At 42.5% G+C, this 25,688-nt stretch overlaps 2 protein-coding genes across 3 annotated transcripts in view; one reads left to right on the forward strand and one right to left on the reverse strand.

Moving 5' to 3' along the window:
• Positions 1-2,751: 2,751 nt before the first annotated feature.
• POGLUT1 (protein O-glucosyltransferase 1) lies at positions 2,752-20,152 on the reverse strand. The gene is made up of 11 exons (XM_081138124.1): positions 19,969-20,152; positions 19,143-19,233; positions 17,934-18,077; positions 15,690-15,825; positions 12,913-13,034; positions 9,554-9,613; positions 8,071-8,170; positions 6,383-6,441; positions 5,182-5,349; positions 4,445-4,501; positions 2,752-4,020 (listed from the first exon to the last, which is right to left on the reverse strand). The coding sequence occupies exons 1-11, from the start codon at positions 20,048-20,050 to the stop codon at positions 3,864-3,866; spliced, it is 1,176 nt and encodes a 391-aa protein (XP_080994250.1). The 5' UTR covers positions 20,051-20,152; the 3' UTR covers positions 2,752-3,863.
• Positions 20,153-20,475: 323 nt separating this feature from the next.
• The window catches only part of TMEM39A (transmembrane protein 39A), a 34,205-nt gene continuing 28,992 nt past the window's right edge, over positions 20,476-25,688 (forward strand). The window contains exons 1-3 of one of the 2 annotated variants that reach the window (XM_081138944.1): positions 20,476-20,587; positions 22,044-22,152; positions 24,910-25,612. The gene's annotated coding sequence lies outside the window, so the exon portion shown is untranslated. Of the gene's footprint in view, positions 20,588-22,043; positions 22,153-24,909; positions 25,613-25,688 lie in introns of those variants that run through there. The other variant, XM_081138943.1, reaches the window with a different exon arrangement.

Raw genomic sequence — 25,688 nt, forward strand, 5'->3', positions numbered from 1 at the left:
AAGCCCAAGGAAATGGCTGTGCATTCTTTATAGTCTACATGTAGAAAAAATTAAATGCTTAAGATGATCCCAGAATCATTCTGAGATGAGGGAGGACTTGGAATTGTGGGGCAGGTGTGTTGGACAGATACTAATGAAATAATTTATACAAAACTCAAATGTTCCCAGGACTCACTACCTTGTAGATACAAAGGTGGTCATATTAACAGGCAAATTTCACTACCTCCATAGCTGCCTTTTCCTTTGGGTAACTGGAGCTTCATTTGTAAGATTCCCTTTGCCAGCCAGTACCTCAAGAAGACCCTAGACCCTTGGCCACTGCTGGCTGCTATTTCATCTCAGCTCCTAAGACTCTGTCACACACCCACACTCCTGCTTCTCCAAGCCCATGGGGCTTACCTTCTTTTTACCACCAGGGAAATACTCTCCCTACTCTGTGGTCTTCCTTTTGAAGGGTCTCAGAGCAATGATAAACCAAAAGATGTTATGAGGTTTATGTGGGCCACTCTTACAGCTCTCCCCTCCCTAGGATGTGCATTTGTCACCAATATAAAGGAATCAGGGAAGGATTTCAGTACAGTCACATTGTGCCTGGAACCACCATTCTCCTCCCCTCAGCCCTCATTGTTGAGTTCTGCTCATAGAACACAATAGCATCTTCCCCCATCATGAACTTTCTCCCAGGGGTCAAGTTTCCCTTTCCCTGCCAGGTTTACCAGGTATTGCCCTTGTCACATTCGTTTATTATATTACATTTGACATAAACTGTTTCCATAGGTAGAATGAATTTTGAGAGCTCCCAAGAACCACTTCATTTACCCACCCCTCAGAGCATAACTGAATTTTTATCTCTATGAAGTTTCCCATCTGCACCAGATGAAAATTCCTTCTTCCTCTAAACTCCAAATCCATTGTCTTTATGAATAATTGTTCTTATAATTGACCTCATTTTAATCGCCTTTTGCTTATGATGCCTGTTATCATCTCAACTACATAGCTCCTTCATGATAGGGAACCTGTTGTAAACATTTTCTTATTTCCCACTGTTTGTGCACAGATGCTCAAAAAGTATTTGATAAATATTAAATGAGTAATTATAATTGTACCCCTCTGCCTCACTCACACCTTACCTCTGGATGCAGTAGGCATCTCTTAAGTGAAGGCATATTTATTTATTTATTTAAATATATCTTTATTGATTTCAGAGAGAGGGAGAGGGAGAGTTGAAACACCAATGATGAGAGTCGTCATTGATGGGCTGCCTCCTGCACGCCCCCAACTGGGAATCAAGCCTACAACCTGGGCATGAGCCCTGACCAGGGATCAAACTGCAATGTAGATCCTAGGTCAATGCTTAACCACTAAGCCACACCCGGCCGGGCTAAAGGCATCTTTAGATGGGTCTTTACGTGTGTGTGTTCTTATTCATTGTCAGTATGGGGGTGAAGGATAGGGAACTATCCTCTTTGGAACTACACACAGTAGCACCCTAGAGATAGTCCAGAACTCTTGCTGAGATTCCTGGAGTTGCCTTGTTCTCTACCCTTCCGACTGCTATGAAACTTGTTTAGATTCTTCAAAATGCCTTCATATCCTTCTAATAAATTTTTTTGCTTAATCTAGTAGAGACAGTTTCTGTTCTTGGCAACTTGGAGAACCTGACCTAACAGTGGAATAAGGTGGACCACTGACATCACACAGATCATACCAAATAAAGAAAGGAAAAGCATTACTTGTGTTATCCAAGTATGCCACTTCATTCAAACACACTAAATTATACTCTTTCCTTGAAAAAAAGGGTGACCTTTTAGCTCACTGAGGAGAAAGGGGTAAGTCTGAGACCCAGCGAGTATTAATAATAACAAACTTCAAAAGTTATGGGGATAAAAATTACTTTCAAAAACATACATTTTACATATTGTTACACACCATCCTCATACCATCTATGTGGAGGTAAACAGGTAAGTATAAAATCTGAGTAACATTTGCTGTATTTAAATACAAAGATGCCCTAATTGACTTAGCAAAGGGCAGATGATAATTTGTATTGTTCCAATTGTTAATCTTGCGCAGTCCCCCATTGGAGCCAATGGCTAGGCATTCTGTAAATAGGATCTAATTAAACCAACTGTCTCCATCCATCCACTCATTCACCATCCACTCTTCCAACAATACTTTAATGTCCACTCTGTGCAAGGCACTCGCTGTACTGGATAATGGAGACATCCAGATGAGTAAAACATGATTCCTACCCATTAAGAAGCTCCCAGAAAAGTAGGAGAAAGTCAAATAACTACAGAACAATGTGATGTTATTGAATACAGGCATGAGCAACATATGATGGACCCTAACTGCCCAGACTCTAGGCCCTAGAGGAATGAAAGGCTTCAGAGAGAAGGTGACACTTGAGCTAGAACTTGAAGCAAAATGGGAAACACCCTCAGAAAAATGTAGTTTTAGCTCCTAATCCAAAGGACAGAACATTTTGTTTCTGGTTTAGTGAGAAGAAAAGTAAAATACAGAGAGAATAATGACACCTATTAGGACCTCATATTGACAAGGCAAAACCATAATATAACTCAGGAATCTGGACCTCTTATTGCTAGATCTCCAGCACTTGAGGACATGATTCTCGTTAATTTTTAATACTAAAAAAATTCAACTTTAAATATCTGCCTTATTCCATGCAATGATCTTACCGGTGATATTTAACTCCTCTAAGAAGGTCCTCAGGCTTAAATTTTTGTGGAAGGGAGTTTAAAAGGCCATTTCTCACAAATGGAATAAAATCCTGATTTTATATGACTGAATCTCACATTTCCTAATTTTGAAGCCAATTAATAGCAACCTGTTCTTAGGAGTCAAAGAAAAAGAATTCAATTCTCTGTAGAAAGGTTGGGCTTAAGGGACAAGGATGGTTCTATGTCATCGGACTATATGAGTTTTAATCTAGCAATTTTTCTTCATTTTTGACTATGTTAGCAAGAGCATCTCGAGATTAAACTACTATCCAAATGTCTGTTTTAAAAAGGGGGTAAAAGGAAGAGGTCCCTGCAAGACAGTGAGAGTGTGGACTACTGCCAATGGAAGGGGAAAAAATACTAAGGATGTGCAAAGAGTGAAGAGTTGCTGTTCCATGCACAGTTCCTTCAAAGAGTGAGGACTACTTCCTCAATTAAGAGGTTTTTGCCTTTTTTTTAGAGACCATAAAAACAAGGATGTGAAGGCACAAAAGGGAACTTGAGATCCAATTGCAATTGCTCTTGCAACTGGCCCCTTTCTATGTGGCATTAGAGAAACCTCCGGAGTACCAGAGAGTTTATGCATTTACAAAAGAGAACTCCTGCGTCATTGCACACACAACTACTGCTTCCTTAGACCTTTCAGAAAATAATCCCCAAGTATTTTTCACAAACCCTATAGGGCTTCCTATAAAATATAGCATCAAAGATCAAGCTTAGAATAATTGCAGAATTGTGAAGACTTGTACTAGTTCCAAATGAATGAGTTTCTGCTCCAAGCAGTGGGAAAAAGGAAATCATCCCATGGTCATAGTCAGTTTCATAGTGACGGACATAAATATGTGGATGATCTGAGGCACAAGCTGTGATTGGTCCTAAGAAAATGAAAGGTAGAATCGGGTTCAAAACCCACATCTCATGATTTCAGGTCCTTATTCAGCCAAAGCGTTGAGCTGCTTCATATCTGCGTTATACACATTTTGGATCTTTCTCGAGACTTGCTCTGGGTGCAGGCTGGTAAGGAAAACCAGATATTTGGCTTGAAAACAGTATTCAAGGTATAGGTGCCACACTCATGGTAAGCTTCCTGCTGTACAGAAGACTTTGGTCCGATGATGACTATTAGAGTTCAGTTTTCAAAATTTTGGGAATAATCTGATTATAGCCTTTCCTTCTTGTTACATTATAGGACAGGAATTTAGAGTATTCAGTCAACAGGTTCTCCCAGTAACAGGTGATGTCATCCATTCTCAAGTGGTTCATAATAAACTGGCTTCCCCTAGAGACAAGATTAACAAGAACTTTTAAAGCACTTGAGTGCTTACCTTGTGCCAAGCACTGTTCAGAGTACTTTATATGAATTAACTCTTTTGGTCCTCAGAACCAACCCTCTAGCCATCATATCCACACGTGCACTTAGCAACAGAACTTAATTTTTTTTTTTTAAACACAGACATGTGAACAGCCAATGCTCAGAAAAAGTACTTGTTTAGTTATCTCAGTGAGTTCACTCTACTTCTATATAAAAGATGGGCTTGGGACATTCTGAATGTGTGTTTTTCCCCCAGGGCAGCTTTAATTCTCATTATCTCTATATTTTAAGGATCAAATCCAGATGTCACCATGGTAACAATATTCCTATAACTGTAGCTAGGGCAGAGGAGGGATGATAAAGTGGGGCAGGAAAAATGAACAGAACTCACCTTTCAGCAATTTCTTGAGCTATGTCATCATGTGCTTTTACAAACTGTAACAGTTCCCTAAAGTGGAAAGAATTATTAGTGTCTAAAATATAGAACAAGCTTATTAGCACTAAATCAGAAATACCATAGATTGAGATTTACGGTTAATCTCTAGGTATATCGATGGTAGATTATTTCTTTTTTAAAGGAAAGATATCAGGGTCCCCACAGGAACAAAATAACAAAAATCCACACACACGCTAAAGGCAATGTGATGTAGTTCTAGGACATATCTGAGAAAATAGAGAAATGTTCAATGGTACACATCACAAATCAATAGTGAAGAAGAAACTTCCCTCCTGTCTCCTCTGGCCCCTGTATGTTTCTCGCCCCCCCCCCCCCCTTCTAGCTCCTCCCATCATGAGAGGACATTTTCCTCAGCTTCACTGGGGTCAGTTCTCATGCTGTATCTGCAAGTTCCTTAGACAACATAACACGATCAGGTATCCCCATCTTTAGTCTCTGAGAGATTAGAGCTTTTCACTGCATACCGTCTGAATGTTACATTTTGAACCAGCACTAGAGCACTTTTTCAAATTAAATCCCACTTTGAGCCTAGTTGAATAATAATGTGAACCAGATAAGAAAAAAAAAGCTTTCAATGGAAAATGTCATCAGGAGTAGATGCGTTAAATGGCTGGGGACTTAGAGGCAGATTCCAGGAGTCATTAGAATCTCTGCTTGGGAGACGGGCTTACCGGACGTTGGAGAGATCTGTTCTGACCGGGATATAGTGAACCCAGGGCTTCAGCTGTGGATAGAAGAATTCCAGCCACTCATCACCAACATGGAAGACAAGTGAACCGCACAGGAAGAGGTGCTTGAACCGGAAACTTGCAGCTACACCGCGAAAATTAAACAGATACCTGAGAAAGAGTGAGCAGACTATACTTGATATATTTGCTGCCACAAATATGACCTTTTTTTCCCTCTTAATCCCTTCCCCCCTTCTATGACGCCCCTCTCCCTTCTCCTTCCATTCTGATTTTTTAAGGACACATCAGCATGTCCCTGTGGAGTTTCCATAAACTCCTTGTTCTTCCAGGGGCTACAGGTTGTTGTTGTAAATGTCAGTATGAGGGGGAAGGGGAATACTTTCTCCAGGCAGAGCTAGATAAGGCCAGGAGCTGGGTGCTGAGTAGAGAGGATACAAGGCTCAGATGGAAATACTTCACACTTTCCTATAAGCTTACTCTAGGCCCAATGTCTCTAACTCCTCATGCTCACCCCCTAGCCTTGCTTTCCCCATAGGGCACCCCATCTGGTCAAAGGCATCCCCTGTCCCTTCTTCTTCTGATGTCTGAAGAGGACAACCAGGCATACCTAATCAATCTTCAAAGAAATATTCCCTGGAAAAAAGCCATCTTAGAAAGAACACTTTATTTTCAACATGTCTCATGCACGCACCCGTCTCCAACCAGAGTTGTTTCTCCCTATAGTTCCCACTGTGCTCTGTAATCAGCAGTCATCTCTCTAAATCCCCCCACTGGCCTCCCTCCTGACCTGGTTTTACCTGTTCTTCTAATTCTTAGTCCTGGCACTTAAATATAATATTTTAGTTACATATGCTTTAATCATGTTGAACCTTAAACTCTTCATTAACCTGATAAGTACTTCATCTAACTTCAGCTATTGACTGGGTGGAGAGAGGGAATTCCACCACTCTGATTAGCACACAAGCTCTATGGAAGCAAGAACCATATTTTATTGCTTACACAGTTCCTACAAAACTCAGACCAGAGCCTTGTGCACAGCAGTTTCTCAGTAAACGACAGCTAAATGAATTACTGTGACATTCATAAACCCCAGCTGGGCCCTGCTATTCAAGTTCTCACCCAAAGTGCAGCTATTTCAAAAGCAAAAGGGAAACTGAGAGTCAGGAGTCTGGGAAAGTCTTACTTGTATTTGCAGTGATCCACAAGATGGACATCCTTAGCAGCTGGCTTTCCCAACGTATCCTTCAAGTGAAAAGGAAGTTATTAGTATGAGTAAAGGTAGCATTTATTGAAGACCGCTGTGCGGCAAGCAAGGTAAACATTTCAATAACATGATCTCATTTAAGTCTCATAATAGACACACTCAGGAAGCATTATTACCCCATGTAATAGATGAAGAAGCCAAGTCTTCGTGAAGTTAGATGATTTGCTCAGGGTGACACGGCCCTCAGTTGTAGAGCTAGGTTTTCTAACCTGGGTCCGTCTGGTTTTAGAGATTAAGCTCCCCTGGAGCCATATGAACTCAGAGGTCATGGCCTACAGCCATTTCAACCTGTGTAAACTATATACACAGGAGGTCGCAAGAGGTAGCTGGTGGGCTTAGAGGTGTAAACCACCCACAAATTTTGTTGGCCATGCAAAGTACTTGAAGTAAATATTCAAACCACTGCCCATATTTACAGAAATCCAGATTTTCAGCTTTTCTTGGAAAAAGAAAGATCTGGTAAACGGGGCTCCTATCCCCCTTGGCATCAATGATTGGACATTCAGCACGCTCTCCTGCTCAATCGTGGCCCCTGGGGCATCTGCATTTGACAGCCCTATCTATGCATATTCCAGCCACCTGAGCAGATGGTAAACTCCTTGATGAGGGAACAAGTCCTGTTTGCTTCTGCAGCCTCCCACAGTAGCTGCTCTGCTGAATGGATACATTTTTTCATATTTCTATTTTTAAATAAGGCTCCCGTCTGATTAAAGCTATCATGTAATACATATACCTATCTTAAAGATATACTTCGTTTTCCCCACAAGAAGTTTAAAATATTTTCTCATGTCATCCTCATGTGGTATGTGGAAATTTCAGATTAGTATATTTCGGGCTTAAAGTTCTTTGAATAAAGCAAGGAGTCATAGAGTTAATGGGACAGAGATGGGCTCCAAACCAAAGCCAATCACTGCTGGCTTCGCCTTAGAATACTTGAGTTTTAAACAAATGAAGATGCCTGGATCCCAACCCCAGAGATTCTGATTCATGTGAATCATTTTTAAGCTCTCTGGTTGAACAGTCAGGATTAAAAACCACTGGTTTAAACCAGGGGTTGGCAGACTATAGTCCACAGGCCAAATCCAGCTTACTGCTTGTTTTTTGTATACAGCCCATAAACTCAGAATATTTTTACCTTCCCAATGGTTGCAAAAGATCCAAAGGGGATTACGTTGACAAGTGAAAATTACATAAAATTCAAATTGCAGTGCCATAGAGCTTTATTAGCAACATAGCCACGCCCATGCATTTAACACGCTGTTTAAGGCTGCTCGCGTGCTGGAACAGCAGAGTTGAGTATCCGCAGCCGAGACCTCCCGACCCACAAAGCCTAAAATATTTACCATCTGGCCCTTTACATGAGAAGTTTGTGACCTCTGGCTGAAACCTTCAAAGTAGAATAAAATACTACTCAGAATCTGGTCCAGAAAAGCAATGTGAGTTTGATAAAGAATAATTTACATGTATGCTAATACCAGTTCATGGAACTTCCTCTTCATTCATCCCATAACTGACAGGAAACCTAATCTGAAATTCTACCCAGGTGGCAATGTTCTCTGAGTGAGAATGTTCGCTAATTGGTTTCTATTCAGATGATTGGTGATTACTTTCATAGACTTCCAGGCCTGGTTTTTGGTGTATTCTGCATCAACAAGTTTTGGGTTTTTCCGAGATAGAAGAATGAGAGGATCTCGCTCTGGACTTGTCCTATAAAAGAAACAGATGACATAAAACTATGTGTCCTACACCGTAATACTATTCCCAGTCTCTGGAGGGTAAGCAGTCACTGGACCCAACGAAATGATGGTGCACACAGGTGGACAACTCATTGGTTACTTTAACAGCAGAGGAGGGGGATACTGGATACTGCAGCATCCAGGTGGTTCTGGGCTGTCCCCACTTTACCCTTCAGGAATGGGGAGAATTTGGCCCTCCTTTGCTTGCATCCAGTCTTTAAGATTATGTCGTTCTGGTCATTACAGCCATATACCAGGGAATGAATTCCCTTTTAGGAGGGTTCATGTAGCCTCTATAATCAACAGTAACCATTGCTGTGTGACTATGTAATCACCACTCACAAAAATAGCATCATGACCTTTGTTGTGTGTGCTCTGTAAAATCTAGTATAATATTTAAATTAAAAAGAAAACTAAAAGGCTTAAAAACATGAAGACTATATGGACAAAAAGCCCTTGCTAGGGTCCAAGTAGCAGGTAGTCTTGACATTTGGGGGGGTCATGGATCCCCTGAGAATCTGATGAGAACTACGGATTCTCCTCTCTAGAAAAATGTACATATTTCCCTGTAATTTCAAGGGAGTCCTAAGACCCTTGAAGTTCACACATGGATACCAAGTTAAGCATCTGTCATCTCAAGCTTGGAGCATCGGAGAAGTTGATGAAAGACAGTAAGCAGTGGCTGTTCGGACCGCCTGCACTCTGAAGTCCCCTGCTCAAGTAAACAGAGGGCGGGATCTCTGACAAGGACTCGCCAAGAAAACTACAAAACCCTTCCTTCTTCACAGTCTCTTCTGGATTCATCTATTCGACACATATTCATTGTGCATCTATGTGGCAGATACTGACCTTGGCACTGGGGATACGGAGCTCAACGACAAGGATGGGGTCCCTCCCCAGCCTTTCCCCTTTCCCTCTTCCTCTCTGTCTCCCCTGCTCCCCTCTCCCTTTTCATGGTCTCGGTCTGTGCTCTCGACCACTATTTGGCAGCCACGTGGTCAGGGGATCCGCTCATGATAGCAGCCAGCAGAGAGACTGGGCGAGACCATAAGCTACTCCTAGGAAACTGTCATCTTCCAGACAAGAGGACAACTCATCTTTCTGCCCATCAAACTGGTGGCACTCTGTAAATACCTGTTGAATTACTGGGTGAACTTGACTTCTTTGAATTTCAGTTCAATTATGGGAGATTTGGTCAAATAATCTGAATTCTTTTCCAACGTAAAATTCTATGATTCCACGTTTATTTCTCAGATTTCTTTGTGAGCTAGAGTTTGTTACATCCTCAAAATTACTTACATTTGACACATTAATTGTAAGAGTATCTTTGTAAAGTGTCAGAAAATATAATCACCTTGATCCTCGGAAATACGCTGTGGAGTTTTTCTTTTTCCATGGCCACTGTGCTGCCGACCTAAAAGTAGATTTTTATTAGTTCCTACGTTTTTTTCTTAAATATATCAAGGATATGTTTTAACCAGTTCTGAGGATTAGTTCAGAGCTTTACATTTTTTAAATAAGTCTGGGCCAGGCTATTCAAAAGAAAAATCCCCAAATGGCATTATGTTCTCTTTTGTTATTAACTTCATTCCTCTGGAGGGGTTAGCTCGTAATATCTACAAATCCACTGCTCCATTACTAAGTCAGCAACATGGAAAGAAAAGCTCACAAACACCAAGTGACATGTTCAGGGCTGTTTAATTCAGAGGATTTCTATTCTTCTTTAAGTAGAGTGCTATCGATAAAGTTAACATGCAAAGAGAACTGCGGAAAATATCACAAATTGAGTTAAGGGCAAGAAAACAAATCACTCCCTGACTTCATGTTTTGGATACGTAGGAGGTGTCACCAGAGTTAGTCTGATTTTGCAAAGAACACTGGTATTCTCGAAACTGTACTCAGTGCTCCATAATGACAAAGTCCCTGAAACTCAGATCTTGGAACACATTACCCGGACCAGCTCTCCTCGCTGAAACTACTAGCTCACAGACACGGCATTCTGAACTTTCTTCGTGGAAACCCTGCACAGAAGTTTTCACAATGTCTTCCTCTGAAAAAGGAGGGGAGGCCTCAACTGGAGTTAATGAGGGACTGGTTGTCTATATTAGCATAATGAGACTAGGATACAAACTTTTTAGGTAGAGATACTTTTCAGATACATAGTGTCACATTACTTCTCTCCACCAAGAGCACTGCTCCATCTTTCTTGGCGTATCTCTAGCCCTTTCTTTTCTTTTTTTTTTAAACATATCTTTATTGATTTCAGAGAGAGAAAGGGAGAGGGAGAGAGAGAGAAACATCAATGATGAGAGAGTCACTGATCAGCTGCAGCCCGCAACCCGGGCATGTGCCCTGACCGGGAATTGAACCCTGATCGCCTGGATCCTAGATTGACGCTCAACCACTGAGCCATGCCCGGCCGGGCTCTGGCCCTTTCTTGCTGGATCACATTTTTCTGATTCTCCAGCCCAAAGTCAGCACTCTCTAGCGCTCTGCCCTGTATTCTCTTCCACCAAAATATAGACACTACAGCATCAGGGTTTTTGTTTTATGGGTTTCCCAGTGGAAAAATGATACGTGCTCATTATATAAAATTCTAATGGAAAAACATAAAAGTAGGGAAAGCATCATCTAATTCCTCTAATCACTGACAAACACTTTTAACAATTTAACATTTCAGGGGAGAATTTCCCTCCAACCATCTCCTCATATCAGGGTTCTCAACTAGAGGAGATTTTGCCCATCTACCTCAGGGGACATTTGGCCATGTCTATCGGCATTTCTGATTGTCACTGCTGGGATGTTGCTACTGGCCACTAGTGGGTAAAGGCCAAAGGATGTTGCTAAACATCCTACAATGAAGAGTGTGGTTATATAGAGAACACCCTTGCTTTTAGGAAATACACAATGAAAGTAGTAAAGAGTAACAGATCATAAGGTATGCAACATACTCTCAAATAGTCCACAAAAAAACAAAGTATGCATGTATATTATATAAGCAGTCTAAATGTCCAGCAAAAGACACAATGAAGTAAATTATAGTCCATGCAACAGAACACCATGCAACTGTTAAAATAATGCAGTAGCTTCATATATACTGACGTGGAAAGATTCCTAAGACACCCTGACAAGTGGGAAAAAGTTGTCCGGATTGGATATATTTATAAATTTTTATGGGCATGTATAGGTTTCATAATTAGAAAAAAAATTTTTTCAAAGATTTTTAAAAACAAAGCACATGTATGGCAGGTAGGAGAGGTGCTACAAAAAGAGTGTGAAAGGGGTATTTACAAGTACCTGGGGAAAAAAAGAATTAGAGCCTGACCGGGCGAGGCTCAGTGGTTGAGCATCAACCTAAGACCCAGGAGATCAAGGTTTGATTACTGGTCAGAGCACATGCCCCGGTTGTGGGCTCAATCCCCACTAGGGGATGTACCAGAGGCAGCCAATCAATGACTCTCATCATTGATGTTTCCATCTCTCTCTCTCCCTCTCCTTTCCTCTCTCTGAAATCAATAAAGATATATTAAAAAAAAAAAAGGAATTAGAAAACTAAGGCCAAGAATAACTTGGAAACCAAAAGGTTTAAGATCTTTCTATATTTCCCCTCTCTCAAAATTATGTTCCAAATTAAAAGATAAGAGACGACAGCCTCAATAGCTAGAGAACACGGGTAACACCAACTGGTAAAGTAGAGAGAAAAAGGCACTCAGAAACCTGAACTTCAGGCCTGGATTGGTTCCTCATCTTCATTAAGTCACTTAACCCAATTGGGCTTTCATTCCTCCATCCCTAAAATAAGGAGTTGGACAAGCACAGTTTCCAGTTCCAGGTCTATGAAGTATGAGACCAAGTTATCTTAAAAAATAATTTCCAAAGTATACCTGTGGATAATAGACTCGTTTTTGTTGTTTTGTTTTGTTTTTCCCCCCTCAAGCCCCACATGTTCCTCCTGGGAAGAGACATTCACTTCGTCATCTTTGAAGCTCTAGCTACACTTAGTACATGAGATAGATGTTTGTGGAAATAAAGTTGAATTAAATTATTTCCCCTATTACCTGAGAGAAGACTATATAGACTGTGTTTCTAGAAGTTTGCTAATTAAGTACCCATATTGTTTAAATCGTTAATGTAAAATGTAGCCAGGTAAGAAATAACCTATGGCTTAGGTGACCTGGACAATCTAAATTCTGAAATGATGGCAGGATGGGATGGAGCCAACAGGCCAAGACATGTCCCAATCATGTATCAGAGAGGATCTGGAGTAAGCTTGTCTTTGAGATAGATACCTATAGGACATCTATGCCCACCCCATTCCCATCTAAACGACTTAGTTTTAAATTATAAAGTGCATTTATGGTCCTCCATAAATGTTCTATCCTCTCCAACACACTCCTTCATTTTTCTCTCATTATTAAAGTAATTCACTCTTATTTAGAGAATCTTAAAAGTACAGAAAAATTTAAAGAAGAAAAGTCTTCTATAGTCCCTCCCACAGAGGCACTGCTGAGTTTAGAGTAGGTTCTTCTGTTCTCCTTCTATGGATACTTAGATATTTTTATACACATGCTAAGTTGCTTTTGCTATAAACAGTTTCTTGTCTCTTATTTTTAACTTAAAAGTTAGTCATTTTAAAGTAGTTGTTTATACGCTACTGTTTATTTCAAGAAGAGCCATAAGGAGGGACAAACAAAACCTCCCCAAAGGACCTACCTTACCAGATCTTCTCTGAAGAGGTCCCATCGTCCAAGACCTGCAGGGTAAATTGGCCAAACAGCAGGTCCCCCTTCCCAAAATGTCCAAGCAGGATACATGATGTCATGGTACTCTGATGTCTTCAACAGAAACAGAAAGGTCGTTCTAAATCAGTCTCAGAAGAGAAGCAAAAGCAGCCAATTGCATTCATGCCACAGGATCTGGACAAAGGCCTTGCAAGTCCTAGCACCACATTGTCAAAGATATAGCTTCCCTCATCTGTAAAGCTAGACTCGAGGCATTAAAGGGCAAAAATGACCGTGGGTTAAAATTCATGGGCTCGCTGAATCCCAGAATTTGAAATTGCATCAAATGTCAACTTTTCCAGTTCCCCAAAGTTCTGTTTTTCTAGAGAACATCCACTGTTAGGGTTTTTAATTTAAGGAAATAATATAAACAATTCTGAATGATCACATAAGCTCTCTCATCTTTTAACTGCTGTTACACTTGGAATGTATACTGTCTTACCAGTTCTTGGTTATTCCTAGACTGGTCTTTTGAGAGCAAGAATTAGGAAATACAATGCAATGGTCAAGAGCATGGGCTCTTGAGACAGATCATCTGAATCTGAATGCTGACTCCACCTCTTTTCAGCTCCAGACAAGTTACTCTTTCTCTGTCTCAGTTTCCCTGTCTTTATAATGGGAGAAATAATAATATCAATAATACTATCTATATAATAGGTTTGTTTTGAATATTAAATGAATTATACATGGCCCTGGCCAGTTTAGCTCACTGGTTAGAGTGTCAGCCTGTGGACAGAAGGGTCTCGGGTTTGATTCCCTGGTCAAGGGCATGTACCTGAGTTACAGGTTCGATCCCGGCCCCAGTCAGGGAGTGTGTGGGAAGCAACCAAGCAATGTGTCTCTCTCACATCAATGTTTCTCTCCCTGCCTTCCGCTCTCTCTAAAAAAAAAATCAATGAAAAAAATCTCCTTATGTGAGGATTGAAAAAAAAAAAAAGTTATACATGTAAAAAAGCTTAGAACAGTATCTGACACATAGTAGGTACACAGTAAGTGTTAGTACTACCCAACACTGTGGCACTGTTGAGCTCGCACTGGCTGGTCAGTAAACTCTTGGGTATTCGTCTGTCAGGGTTAGAAGTGCTAATGGGCAGAATGGGGTAAAGGGTGTTATCCCACATATTTTGAAAAAACTTTGAAACCATTGGTTCCCTTTTTATGGTTACTTCTGTTAAAACTCTGGCCACTCGCCCTAGATGGTCAGAGTATTGTTCTGATATGCCACGGTTGTGGGTTCAATCCCCAGTCAGGGCACATACAAGAAGCAACCAATGAAAACAAAAGTGGAACAACAAATCAGTGTTCCTCTCTCTCTCTCTCCCTTTCTCTAAAATTAATCAATAAATAAAAATTAAAAAGAAAATTACAACTCTGGCCACTGATAAACCTCTAACCCTACTGTTTCTTCTACTGGAATTACACAAGAAATATGCTGTTTGCCTTCTCTCAAATACTTAAAAAAATGGTATGTGATTCATCAAGCAGCTCAGACATAGCTGCTCAATAGAAGCTGCACAATTACTATAAAGTCGACAGACTAAAATCCTTCCTTAGGAAACTAGGAGTCATTAGTTTAAAAAAAAAGGAGGGAAGTGAAGATAAAAAGAGAGTTAATATACTAATGGTCATACTTTATTATCCACAGAAATAACAGGTAAATAACAAAGTCCTTACTGACTTACATGGGAGCCTCTATTTGTTCTTCTGGAAGGCTTTCCTGACAAACACCGGGGCCAAGTACTTTTGAGAAATGAGGCTAAGTCATGGGAAATGGAACACAAATGTGGCCTCAGCCCACTTGCAATACAGGAAATAAATGAGTCTAGAGAGAAAGTAAATTGTGATAAAGAAAAAGTGGGGATAAAAGGTCCCTCTGCTTTGGAAAAATCAAATCAGAGATGATGTTCCTTTTCTCAAAGTCCATAGGGTTTTCCTAAGCCCACTCTTCCCCCATAGAATCTTCCACCCACTCTCTTCTAGACTCCCCCATCCTGTCCCCAAATGTATTCATACTTAAGTCACTAGGGAACCAAGGCCCATCCCCGCCAATACACCATTTAAAATAATCTGAGCACTGGCAAGATATGAACTGTCCTAAGTTCTCCAGGCCCACAGATATGTCCTAGAACTCCTATACCTTCATAACTAGACCCAATACCCCCTCACAAATCTCTCTTGGATATCCCAGGCCTACCCCCTCAATGTACTGCTTGGATATAAACTGTGTGGAGTTTTCTAACACCTTCGGTTTCACTGTTAGCCATGCTGGAGCCTTGGGATACAGTGACAGATAAGCCAGGTGATGCCCAATACTGTGGCGGATGTGTACATTGTAGGAGCTCAACAAATATTTTTGAATGTGTTCTCTAATTCCAAGCCCATGAGCTTTCTTTCTTGGGCCACTCTCTCTCAAGGATCTCTGAAACATACCTCTAATGCCCTACAGGTTCTTCAGGCCTCTCCTTCCCTACCCTCCATCCCTAACCCTATAGACACTTATGCAATCTCACATTACTTACAGATCTTCAACCCTATCTCCTCAGTCTTATTGCTCAACTACTGTGAAGCTAACAGGGAAACAGACCCATTCCTGGATCTCAGGCCTCATCCTCACCATGATCCATTAGACTCTGTCATAGGACAATCATCTCCTGCTCATATCCTAGGGGACCACCCTGCATCCCCTCATATGGCTCTTCCTGTACTCACCTTGCTGAAGGAGAAGACTGGAATGGCAGGCTCCATCCATTTAGGAACCTGAGGATAATCTCGTACATTGATCACCATTTCCATGTCAGGGAGGCGCCCAATAACTTCCAAAATAAAGTGTTCCACACCATTGCATCTGTCAAACAGAAATACCAGATTCACCAGAGCAGTGCCTGCTCTAGGACAAGGCAGTGTCTCATGCACACCTTTTTTAAAAAAAGTATTTTTATTCATTTTAGAGAGAGGAAGGGAGTGGAAGAGAGAGAGAAACATCAATTGGCTGCCTCCTGCACACCCCCTACTGGGGATTGAGCCCAAAACCTGGGCATGTGCCCTGACTGGGAATCGAACTGGTGACCTCTAGGTGCATGGGATGATGCTCAACCACTGAGCCACACCAGCCAGGCCATGTGCACTTTTAAAGTAAGACAAGCCAGTGTTCAGATCATGAGCCTACTGCGAAGTCTCCTGAAAGCAGTGCTCCTAAAAGGGCTATTCTACTCTTTCATGTACTGTAAGTTATCTTTCCTAGCTAAGTTGCTCCAGTTTCTAATACTTAATAAAATTTTCCAACTGGATCACCAAAAGTTTGAAGGGAGTATCATTGCTACTCCTACCAACACTTCTCTGTTCATTCCAGTTTTTTTCTTTATTTCATCAATGTGGAATAGTTTAGTAAGCAAGACACAGATCGTGATGGGAACTGAAATGGCTAATTTTCTAATTGTATTCCCTGGGCTTGCTTCTCACAAGACATTATTACTTTTCTACCATAATTAAGCCTCACAGTTTATGAGGAAAGAAAGGAAACCTTTCATTACCTTCAACCTGAAATAAAGAATACTATCAAAATCAGTTTTGCAAGCCAGCAAAAGAATTTTATGTACACAATCATGAAAATTATAATATAGCATTCTGGCTAGATTCCCCGGGAATCCTCAGAGGATTTCTGGAAAGAAAGAAAGAATAGACTGACAGCTTAGCTTTCCTGCCCCATCCTTTGAGAGTCTAACGAGCATTATCGTGGGAGCAGCATTCCAAGGATTCACCAAAATTTTCTGGCAGCATGAAAATGAATGATTCAAAACACTGACTTATATATAGGGAGATAACTGCAAAAAAAAAAAAAAAAAAAATCAATGATCCATAAACATAAGAAAAGGTGCTCAACTGTGTTAATAATAAATAAATTCTCAAAAGCCAAACTGTTAAATATTGGGTAAGCTTTCAAGTCCAATAATGTACATACGGTCTTCATATTTTCTCTCTCTTTGTAGAAATTAGAAATTCTCCTATGCTCATAATTTACACTTAAAGTCTCTGTTATTGTCCCACATAATGAAACAAATGTCTGTTTAAAATATCGCAGTGATTTTTCCCCACTGCCACCTATTTTCCCTTGACACTTGATAACCAAAATGCAACTGTGATTACCTCGGTGTGGTGAGAAATTAAACGATCTTTATTTTCCCTTCTGTGGTTGTTTTTACATATTTTTTTTACACTGAAAATGTATTAATTGGTAATAAAATTGTTATTAAGAACGAATAATATAAATCCTTATGTCCAAATGGATACATGCTTTTTGCAATACTGCTCATTTATTTTACTTTTAATCACAGCACAGCAACGGTTTAGAAAGAAGATCTTAGGTAAGGGAATGTCATGCCCTCTGAGTTTTGTACTTTATATAATGCCACCTAAACCCAACTTCTAGGCTTAGTCTGTGACCCTTCCTGCTTGCCCCCAGCCCTTGTCCACTGATTTGTTACCTCAACTCTCATACCTGCAGTCCTGGCTAGTGTAGGCTGCATAATCTGCAGCCCCAGTTACTCCTCTTGACTTTTCACCACCTTACTTTGAATACTTGGTACCTAGAATAATACGTGGCCCTTGACAATGCTTTTCCTCCACCTTCAGCCCAGCTTACTTCTGCTAGGTCTCATCAGCCTGTGTCCTGCAGCCACTATATCCAGGGAAAGATGTACTGTCACAGGCCAGTACAACCAGTGACAAGCCCAAGCCTCATGAAGAGAGAGGAGACAGGCTTTGATATGGGAGAAAAGAGGATAGGAGTTGGCAAGGAAAATTTCCAGGCGAGAAGAGCTTGTCACTATTTTACAGTCCTCTGAAACGTGAGGAGGGATTGGCCTGTGGGTCTCTTTAATTGGCTTCTCCGTAAGAACAGAATCAAGTAAGCCCATGTCATAAGGTCAGAAGATATATATGCCTCATCACTCTTACCTTGAGGGAAACATGCAGTCATTTTCTCGGTATAATCTGTTCTCAATGATCTGATAGTGAGTCCCTAGCTTCCGGCTGACTACCTCCGCCATGGTCTTCCTCGAGATACCTCCTCGGAAAGGAGTCAGATCCTCTTCTATGACACTAGGAAAGAATGGGAATCATCAAGGAAAGCAGGCCAAGAGAGTGTACCATCCCACCTATTTCCTTGGGTTTCGGTTTAGTATTAAAGAACACAGTGAGCTGAGGGAAAGAAGAGAGGGCAGGAATGAGTACCCTTTCCCCCAGACGCACCTTAGGGAATCTAAAACTTCATCGCCATCAAAGCCACCAAGAGGAAAAGGCAAGTCAATTTCTCTTCTTCCTCCCTCTCCCTGGATTGCCCCTCCCTTGCCTGAGGCACATTCCACCTTCCCTGCTCAGGCCACATCTGTGTCCTCGATGTCACTGCAGTCCCACGGGCCACCCCTTCTCTGAATGCCTAGCAGTTTGACATTGCCCAACTCCCTTGTTCTGGTCTGTCTGGCCTCTCCCCACCCCATACTCTAGTAGCCTAATGGCAATAATGAAAAATTACACTATTTTGTATCCCTTTTATAAAGTTCATCACAAAGTAAGCTTTTAATAAGTTACCATACGCATCAGGTGTATTTTTTAAGGAGCCTTGGGACAACATAATGAGGAGCTAATGGGCCCTGATATTTAGCTAATATAGAATCTGGGACCTGGCGAAGTTAGGTGGCTTGCCATGGGGATAATTACTGGGAGATCTGGGACTAGAAGTGATTATTGCTTTTGGAGCAATCTTTCTTCCGCACTCCAGTCCTATTTTGCACTTTAAAAGTAACCAACAGGAAAGGTATAATTAGATTCCTTTATAAATATGTTTGACAACATTTACTGAGTACTTGCTGAGAGCCAGCACCAGGGATATGACAGTGAATAAGACACAGACATTGACCAGACATTTTCCAGTGGGAAAAACAGACAAGTACATGTGCTGACTCCCACCGAGTTAGTGGCAAGGCTGAGACCACCTGGGCCTCTCCTATCCCAGGGCATTTGTATTCCCTACAAATAGGAAACCGCCTCAGAAACCCTGTCTGCTTTCAAAAATATGCTTGGCTTTCGGGCCACTGCAACTAAGGTCTCTTGGAGATCTTCCTTATAACAAGAACTAATTTCTCAAAGACAAAGCAAAGAACTCACCCATGGTAGCAGCTGCAGTTTTGACTCGAACATGGTTCATAATCCTCCAAAGACCTGTTAATTTGGTCAATAAATACTTTCCATTTTGAACCTTAAAAAGTGGAGTAAATGAAGGTTAACAAAATGCCCTTGAGCATCTTTGCTTACTTAGTAGCGGACAGGCAGAACCAACAGAAGGCCAAAAGTTTTACACACCCCCTTTCCCATCCCACTGGTGGAAACGAAACGCCGGGAAGGATTCATTCTGTGACTCTCCAGCCCTCTTGCCAAGTCTAATCTTGTAGTCGGCGGTCGGGTAGCCGAGACATTGGAAATTTTCCAAGCTCAATGCCTGACCCTCAGAAGGCTACAGATAATACTGTACTGGTAACACCGACTCCCACCTTTTACTAATCAAACTGAGTCCTACTATAAAGAGGATCGATGGGAAGCCACACACATCAACCCTCCCTTCATCCCTTCCGGCAGCGGTGTAGGAAACACACCCGCACAGAGGCCCGGCCCCGCGCGCACGATGCACCCGCGGCTGTCTCCGGGCGGCGCGGCGCTGCGGAGCGCTAGGGTGCCCGCCACCGCGCGCAGAGGAATCCCCTCCTCCCCGCCGTCCCTGGGAACTCTGGAGGATGCGTCCCTCCCCAGGGTCCCGGGCGGGAGAAGCAGCAGCAGACACCCAGGCACTCCCTCTCCTCTCCAAGGAGCCCCCCAACCCGCCGCCCCGCCCCCTCTGCCCGGCTCTGGGTTCCAGCGGCCTCCGGGGAGCAAGGGAAGGGGGGAGCGCGCCCCTGGACCCAGCCGGACCCCGAGCCCCGCCCGGCCCCGAGCCCACCTGGCTCCTGGCGGCCGGGCCCTGGGGACAGGAGCAGCAGCAGCAGCCACAGCCCACGCGGGGAGCGCGCCCGCCTCTCCATCGCCCGCGGAGCCGCTGCGGAATCCCCGCCGCCGCCCCGGCGGAAGCGCCGCCCCGCACAACTATGGGAGCCGCACCACGTGCGCGGGGCGGCCCCGCACAGACATGGCGGGTCCCCTCGGCCTCCTCCGCCCCCCCGAGTCCCAGCCGGTGGCGAAGTTTCCCAGGAGCGCTCCCCGGGGCTCGGGGCCTCCGGCGCGCGGGGGCGCGCGGCTGGGCAAGGGGGGGAGCCGAGCCGCGCGCCTGGCCGTCCCGGGGCCGGAAGGTGTGCCTTTGGGCGTATTAAGCTGTTTATAAGAAACAAAAGACTCCGAAAGATCCTTTGCCCCTCCCTCTTCCTGCCCAAGGGATTCCCATAGCAAGGCCTACTCCAGGAAGGGACCTTAGGTTAGTCTCCTTAGTCTGGTCTGAGCTGAGGATGGTAGACAGGGCTCCAGGCAGGGGCCTGGGAGCTCCAGGCCCGCTGTGTCCCAGTGTGTCTGCCTTACCTGGTAAGAATTGGCCTGCGATGTGTTTTCCACTCTTTCTCGACTACTTTGTAAGTAGCCCATTCTCACTTCTGAAATCTAAGACCCCTGCCACCCCACCCCCCTTTTCCTCCTTTCTTCAAAATGTCACATATGTACAGGGTTGCCTCGCTGTCTTTGGAATTTTCATGCTTATGTGAATTCCCCATGCACGTGTATTAAAATTGGATTTTCTCCTGTTAATCCGTCTCTGTTAATTTGATTATTAGCCCAGCGAGAAAAACTTAGGTGGGAGGAAAAAAAAAAAAAAAAAAAAATATATATATATATATACACACACACACACACATATATATACATATATATATTTTAGCTCCACGCTATAGTATACAGCACTATTAAATAGACCCCAAGGGCTTGCAAATAGCATAGCAGAGGTCTCCTCATAACAGGAATTTATAACAACTAGGGTGATTAGACATAGAAAAATATCATTGGACATTATACTGGACACTCTACATATTTAGATGTATACAGTGATCACAAAACTACAATTGTTATCCATTGTCTAAAATGTACATAGTGACAACTTAGGCTCTGTGGGAATACTTGGGAGAACAAGATGAGATCTGTGCCCTCAGGGAGTTTAGAACTAGACAAATAGGCTTCCCAGAGATAACTTACAACTTAAATATCTAAACATTCCTGGTTACAGTGGAGGGAAAGATCAACATGAGCGGGACATCTGGAGAAAGGGGTAAGGGGCGCATGTATCCAGGCTGAATAAAGGGGAAATGTTGCGGTGAAGGAATATTGTACTGGAGAGCTTAAAAAAAAGAAGCCATCATTTGCAGAAGGTGAGGGTAGAATTTAGGGTGATGATAGTGGAGGGCAGAACTTAGGATGCATGTTGAGGAATGGTGAAAGACGAAATAATGTTGATTAGTTGCAAACAGGCCATGTCACTCACTTTGGGTGAGTAGGCAAGAGGAAAAATTAGATCTCCCAGCACTACATCATACAAGACTCCTTCGGGAATCCAATGAAAACTTGAGTCAGAGTTTCTTTTACTTCTAGGAAGGTGTGCAGTACTTCAAAATGAAGGTTCATCAAAAGCAGGTAACGCCTGGCCTGGCGTGGCTCAGGGGTTGAGCATCGACCTGGGATCCAGGAGATCAGGGTTCGATTCCTGGTCAGGGCACATGCCCGGGTTGTGGGCTTGATCAATTACTCTCTCATCCTTGATGTTTCTGTCTGTCTCTCGCCCTCTCCTTTCCTCTCTGAAATCAACAAAGATATATTTAAAAAAAAAAAAAAAGCAGGTAACAAGGCAGTGTGCTACATAAATGAACAGCACAATAACCTTCATTTTCAAAGTTAGTCTAAAATGAATATAGTGGAAAATAATTTTTAAAACTTGAACAACAGAGCTTCTCTTCTTCACAATTAGTTTCCTGTGATCGGAAGAAAATGGGAATTGCCTTGTGTGGCAATGAAAATAAATCCATATTTTCTGCAATTTTGCAGGGCTTATCTGTGTAGAAGAAGAGCAGCGAGACTGGGAGTTAAGAGGGCCCTAGGCACAGGAGGAACAAGCTGCATGTGAATCCGAATGATAGATCCATTTCCTTAACAGGTAAGATATTTTATTCCAGTGGTTCCTAGGTATGAATAAGTACCAGAATCCTAGAGCTTATGAAAATCACAAGTTGCTAGGTTCTATGTCAGCCACTAGTTTAAAATGCAAACACTACAGCTTAAAAGACCCTCCACGTTCAAGCTCCTGGTTGTGTCTTCCAATTCATTTCATGCTGCTGACAAGAAAAAAATCTTGAGATGTTCTAAGTTAAAATTACAGTGGCTGGACAGTGAGAGAAAGAGAGCAGTTAGCCTGTTAATAGCTATGGACCAGCTCTAACAAAAGACTGCTCCTATTCCTGTATATATGTTGGTATTTAGGATTAATTTCCAGGTGGCTATTTCCATGATTATCCACCTTTTTTTCAATTACAGTTGACATTAAATATTATTTTATATTAGTTTTAGCTGTACAGCATAGTGGTTAGACATTTATATAATTTATGAAGCGATTCATCCCATAAGTTCAGTACCCACCAGGCACCATACGTTATTACAATATTACTGACTATATTCCCTGTTCTGTGCTTTATATCCCTATGACTCTTTTGTAACTACCAATTTGTACTTCTTAATCCCTTCACCTTTTTCACCCTGCCCTCCAACCCTCTTCCTTCCCATCTGGCAACCATCAGTTTGTTCTCTGTATCTATGAGTCTGTTTCTGTTTTGTTTATTTTGTTCTTTAGATTCCATGTGAAATTATATGGTACAGTATTTGTCTTTCTCTGACTTAATTCACTTAGCACAATACCCTCTAGGTCCATCCATGTTCTCACAAATGGTAAGATTTCATTCTTTTTTAAGGTTGAGTAATATTTCATTGTGTATATGTACCATATCATCTTTATCCAGTCATCTATCCATAGGCATTTAGATTGCTTCCATATCTTGGCTATTGTAAATAATGCTGCAATGAACATAGGGATACATATATATTTTTTTTAAATATTTTTTTTCCGTTGCTTTTCCTAGAGAATGGGAGAGAGAGAGAAACATTGGTGTGAGAGAGACACATCCTGAACAGAACATGTGGCTAGGGATCGAGCCTGCAACTGAGGCACATGCCCTTGGTTGGAATTGAACCCGGGACCCTTCAGTCCACAGGCTGATGCTCTAACCACTGAGTCATATTGGCCAGGGCCATATATCTTTTCCAATTAGTGTTTTGGATTTCTTTGGATAAATACCCAGAAGTGGAATTGCTGGGTCATAAGATAGTTCTATTTTTAATTTTTTTGAGGACCTTGTGCACTATTTTCCATAATGGCTGCATCAATTTGCCACAAATATCCACTTATTAACACATGAATTTTCCAGTCTGCTGCTTACAGCTAATCCACAGGAGCAGACACTCCTTCCTGGAGGACTCTGCTGAGCTTATCCCAAAACTAGCTCCACTTTACCTTCTTCCATCTCCTTTATCTATAGCTAATGTAAATCCTTTCAGAACAGCTTACATGCCCCCCACCTCCACCCCTTGCAAGACTCTGGGATACTGGACATGTCTATTTTTTCCACCTAGCTGTGCTCCTGGTTTGGACTTCCTGTCCAAAGACTGGTCTTCTTTTTGGCTAGCTTTTTTGGTTCAATAAAACTTTTCTTTAAAAAACACTTTCTGCTGTGGAAGTTGTTTTTTGTTACCACCACATTTCCCTTTGCTCACCATGATTGAGCTATACAATTTTGTGTTAAGTTTCTCAAACATGCCAAGCTCTAACCTACTTTAGAACCTCTGCATAAGTTTTGTTTACTATCTAGATTGCTTTTCTCTCCCATCTTTGCATCTCTGGTCCCTTCCTAGCATTCAGGTTTCTGCTGAAATGTCATCCCCTCAGACAGGATCCCCTCAAAATAGCACCCTCCTTATTGTCTACCTCACCTCTTTATCCCCTTCATAACATTACAATCTCTATCTTATTTATTAAATAAATGTTTCCCTCATTAGAATATAAGCTTCCGGAGGGCAGAGACATATCTGTCTTGTTCAATGACACTATACCTAGTTCATAATAGTTACTAAATAACTGCTGACTGAAGGACAGATGCTGTGAAGACAACAGAAAAGTGGTAAAGGAGTTTCAATGTAGCAAGTTAGGAAACAGTTAACAGACCGAATAAGAAAACAAATGTGCAAAACTCCATACACCTACAGGTGAATACAATGAAAATATGTAATGATCTGTGTTGAATTTTATATATTCATGTCTCCTACCTTCAGTTTCCTCTGTAAAATAGAAACAATGGTAGTATCAAAGCATTACGAGATTTAAATGAAATATACTATATAAAGCTACTTACTAGTCTAGTGTCTGGTGCCAAAAAAACTCTCAGTAATAGTTAACTAATCATCTACCCAATACAAAAAGCTTTCTCTTAAGGCTCTTATAATCTCTGGAGCAAGAGATCTCACACAAGTGCTCCTTTTGAAACTTTTATTCTTCTTTTAATACCAAACTTTTGACAGTTTCTGATTTCATCATGATGTTGTCCACCTCCTTACTTTATTATCTGCCAATTCCCTGAAAGTCATTCTCCCACCAACTGCCTGTTCTTTCTTGGAGTCTAGGCTTCAAACCCCAAACGCTCTCTGCAGCTTTCCTTGGTATGGACACCACCACCATCCCACAGAATTTATTACGCCGTCTTGCATGCCATCTCCCGACCTTGGGCAGAATATTAATGTTGCATTTATTGTAACAAATTGTAATTTTTGTAACAATGTAAGTTATTTCACAATTTGTCTCTTCCTCTAGACTCTGAGCTCTAGACCTTTACAGTAAACAGGACGACTGGATGCTGAAGCAAGACCGCGCGATTTGGGCTCCTTTACTTCGCAGTGACGTGACCTTAGGTGACGTCTCCCAACCTTCCCCATCCGTAAAACCGGAGCGACAACTTGCATACAGTTGGGGTCCACGACGTTACCACAGTGACCCTTAGGGGCTGGCTTACTGAGGCCCGAGCAGGAAATGCGTTAGCTGGCGCTGGCCGGGAGCGCTGGACCACGAGTCCGGAGCAGGCGCGTCCCACTGCGCATGTGCACGCTGGAGGGGGTGGGAGGCTCGCTCCTCCAGCGGTCCTTGTAGTTCCGGGAGCCAGCTCCCAGGTCGGATGCCCAGCCGTCGCGAAGCTGACGTCATCGCCGTGCGCTGCCACGTCTGCTCAGCTCCGCGGTAATGGAGGCTGAGGATGAGTGCTGACGGCACTGAGCTCTGCTTCTAGCTTTAGCGCTTGCTCTGACTCTGGCACTGACTCAGAGTCTGGGCCTAGGCCTGGGTCTGGCAACTCGAAGCTGGGACATTTTTTTTTTTACTCTCTGGGCTGGGCGGCCTGCGGACAAGCCGCTGGTTTGGAGCGTCTCAGCGCGGGGAGGGAGCTCTCTGGCTTGGGGTCTGTCCTGTAAAGCTGTCGCCTGCTCCCAGGGATCCCGCCCCACCGGCCGGGCTTCTTCCATGCGTGAGTATTACCGAGCTGCCGTGCTGTCCGTCTGTCCAGGGCCTGTTTCGGCTCTCCGGGTTGCGCAGTGGGGACC

The sequence above is a fragment of the Miniopterus schreibersii genome (genome assembly GCF_964146895.1).
Source record: "Miniopterus schreibersii genome assembly, chromosome: 5".
NCBI classification, from domain to species: domain Eukaryota; kingdom Metazoa; phylum Chordata; class Mammalia; order Chiroptera; family Miniopteridae; genus Miniopterus; species Miniopterus schreibersii.

Bases quoted from the DNA above. Each gene is read 5' to 3' on its own strand.
- POGLUT1 (XM_081138124.1), bottom strand. From the start codon at position 20,050: ATGGAGAGGCGGGCGCGCTCCCCGCGTGGGCTGTGGCTGCTGCTGCTG. The intron at 19,234-19,968 runs GTGGGCTCGGGG...CCACTTTTTAAG, and splicing joins GCCCGGCCGCCAGGAGCCAG to GTTCAAAATGGAAAGTATTT. The intron at 5,350-6,382 runs GTAAGACTTTCC...ACTCTTTCTCAG, and splicing joins GTGGATCACTGCAAATACAA to GTATCTGTTTAATTTTCGCG.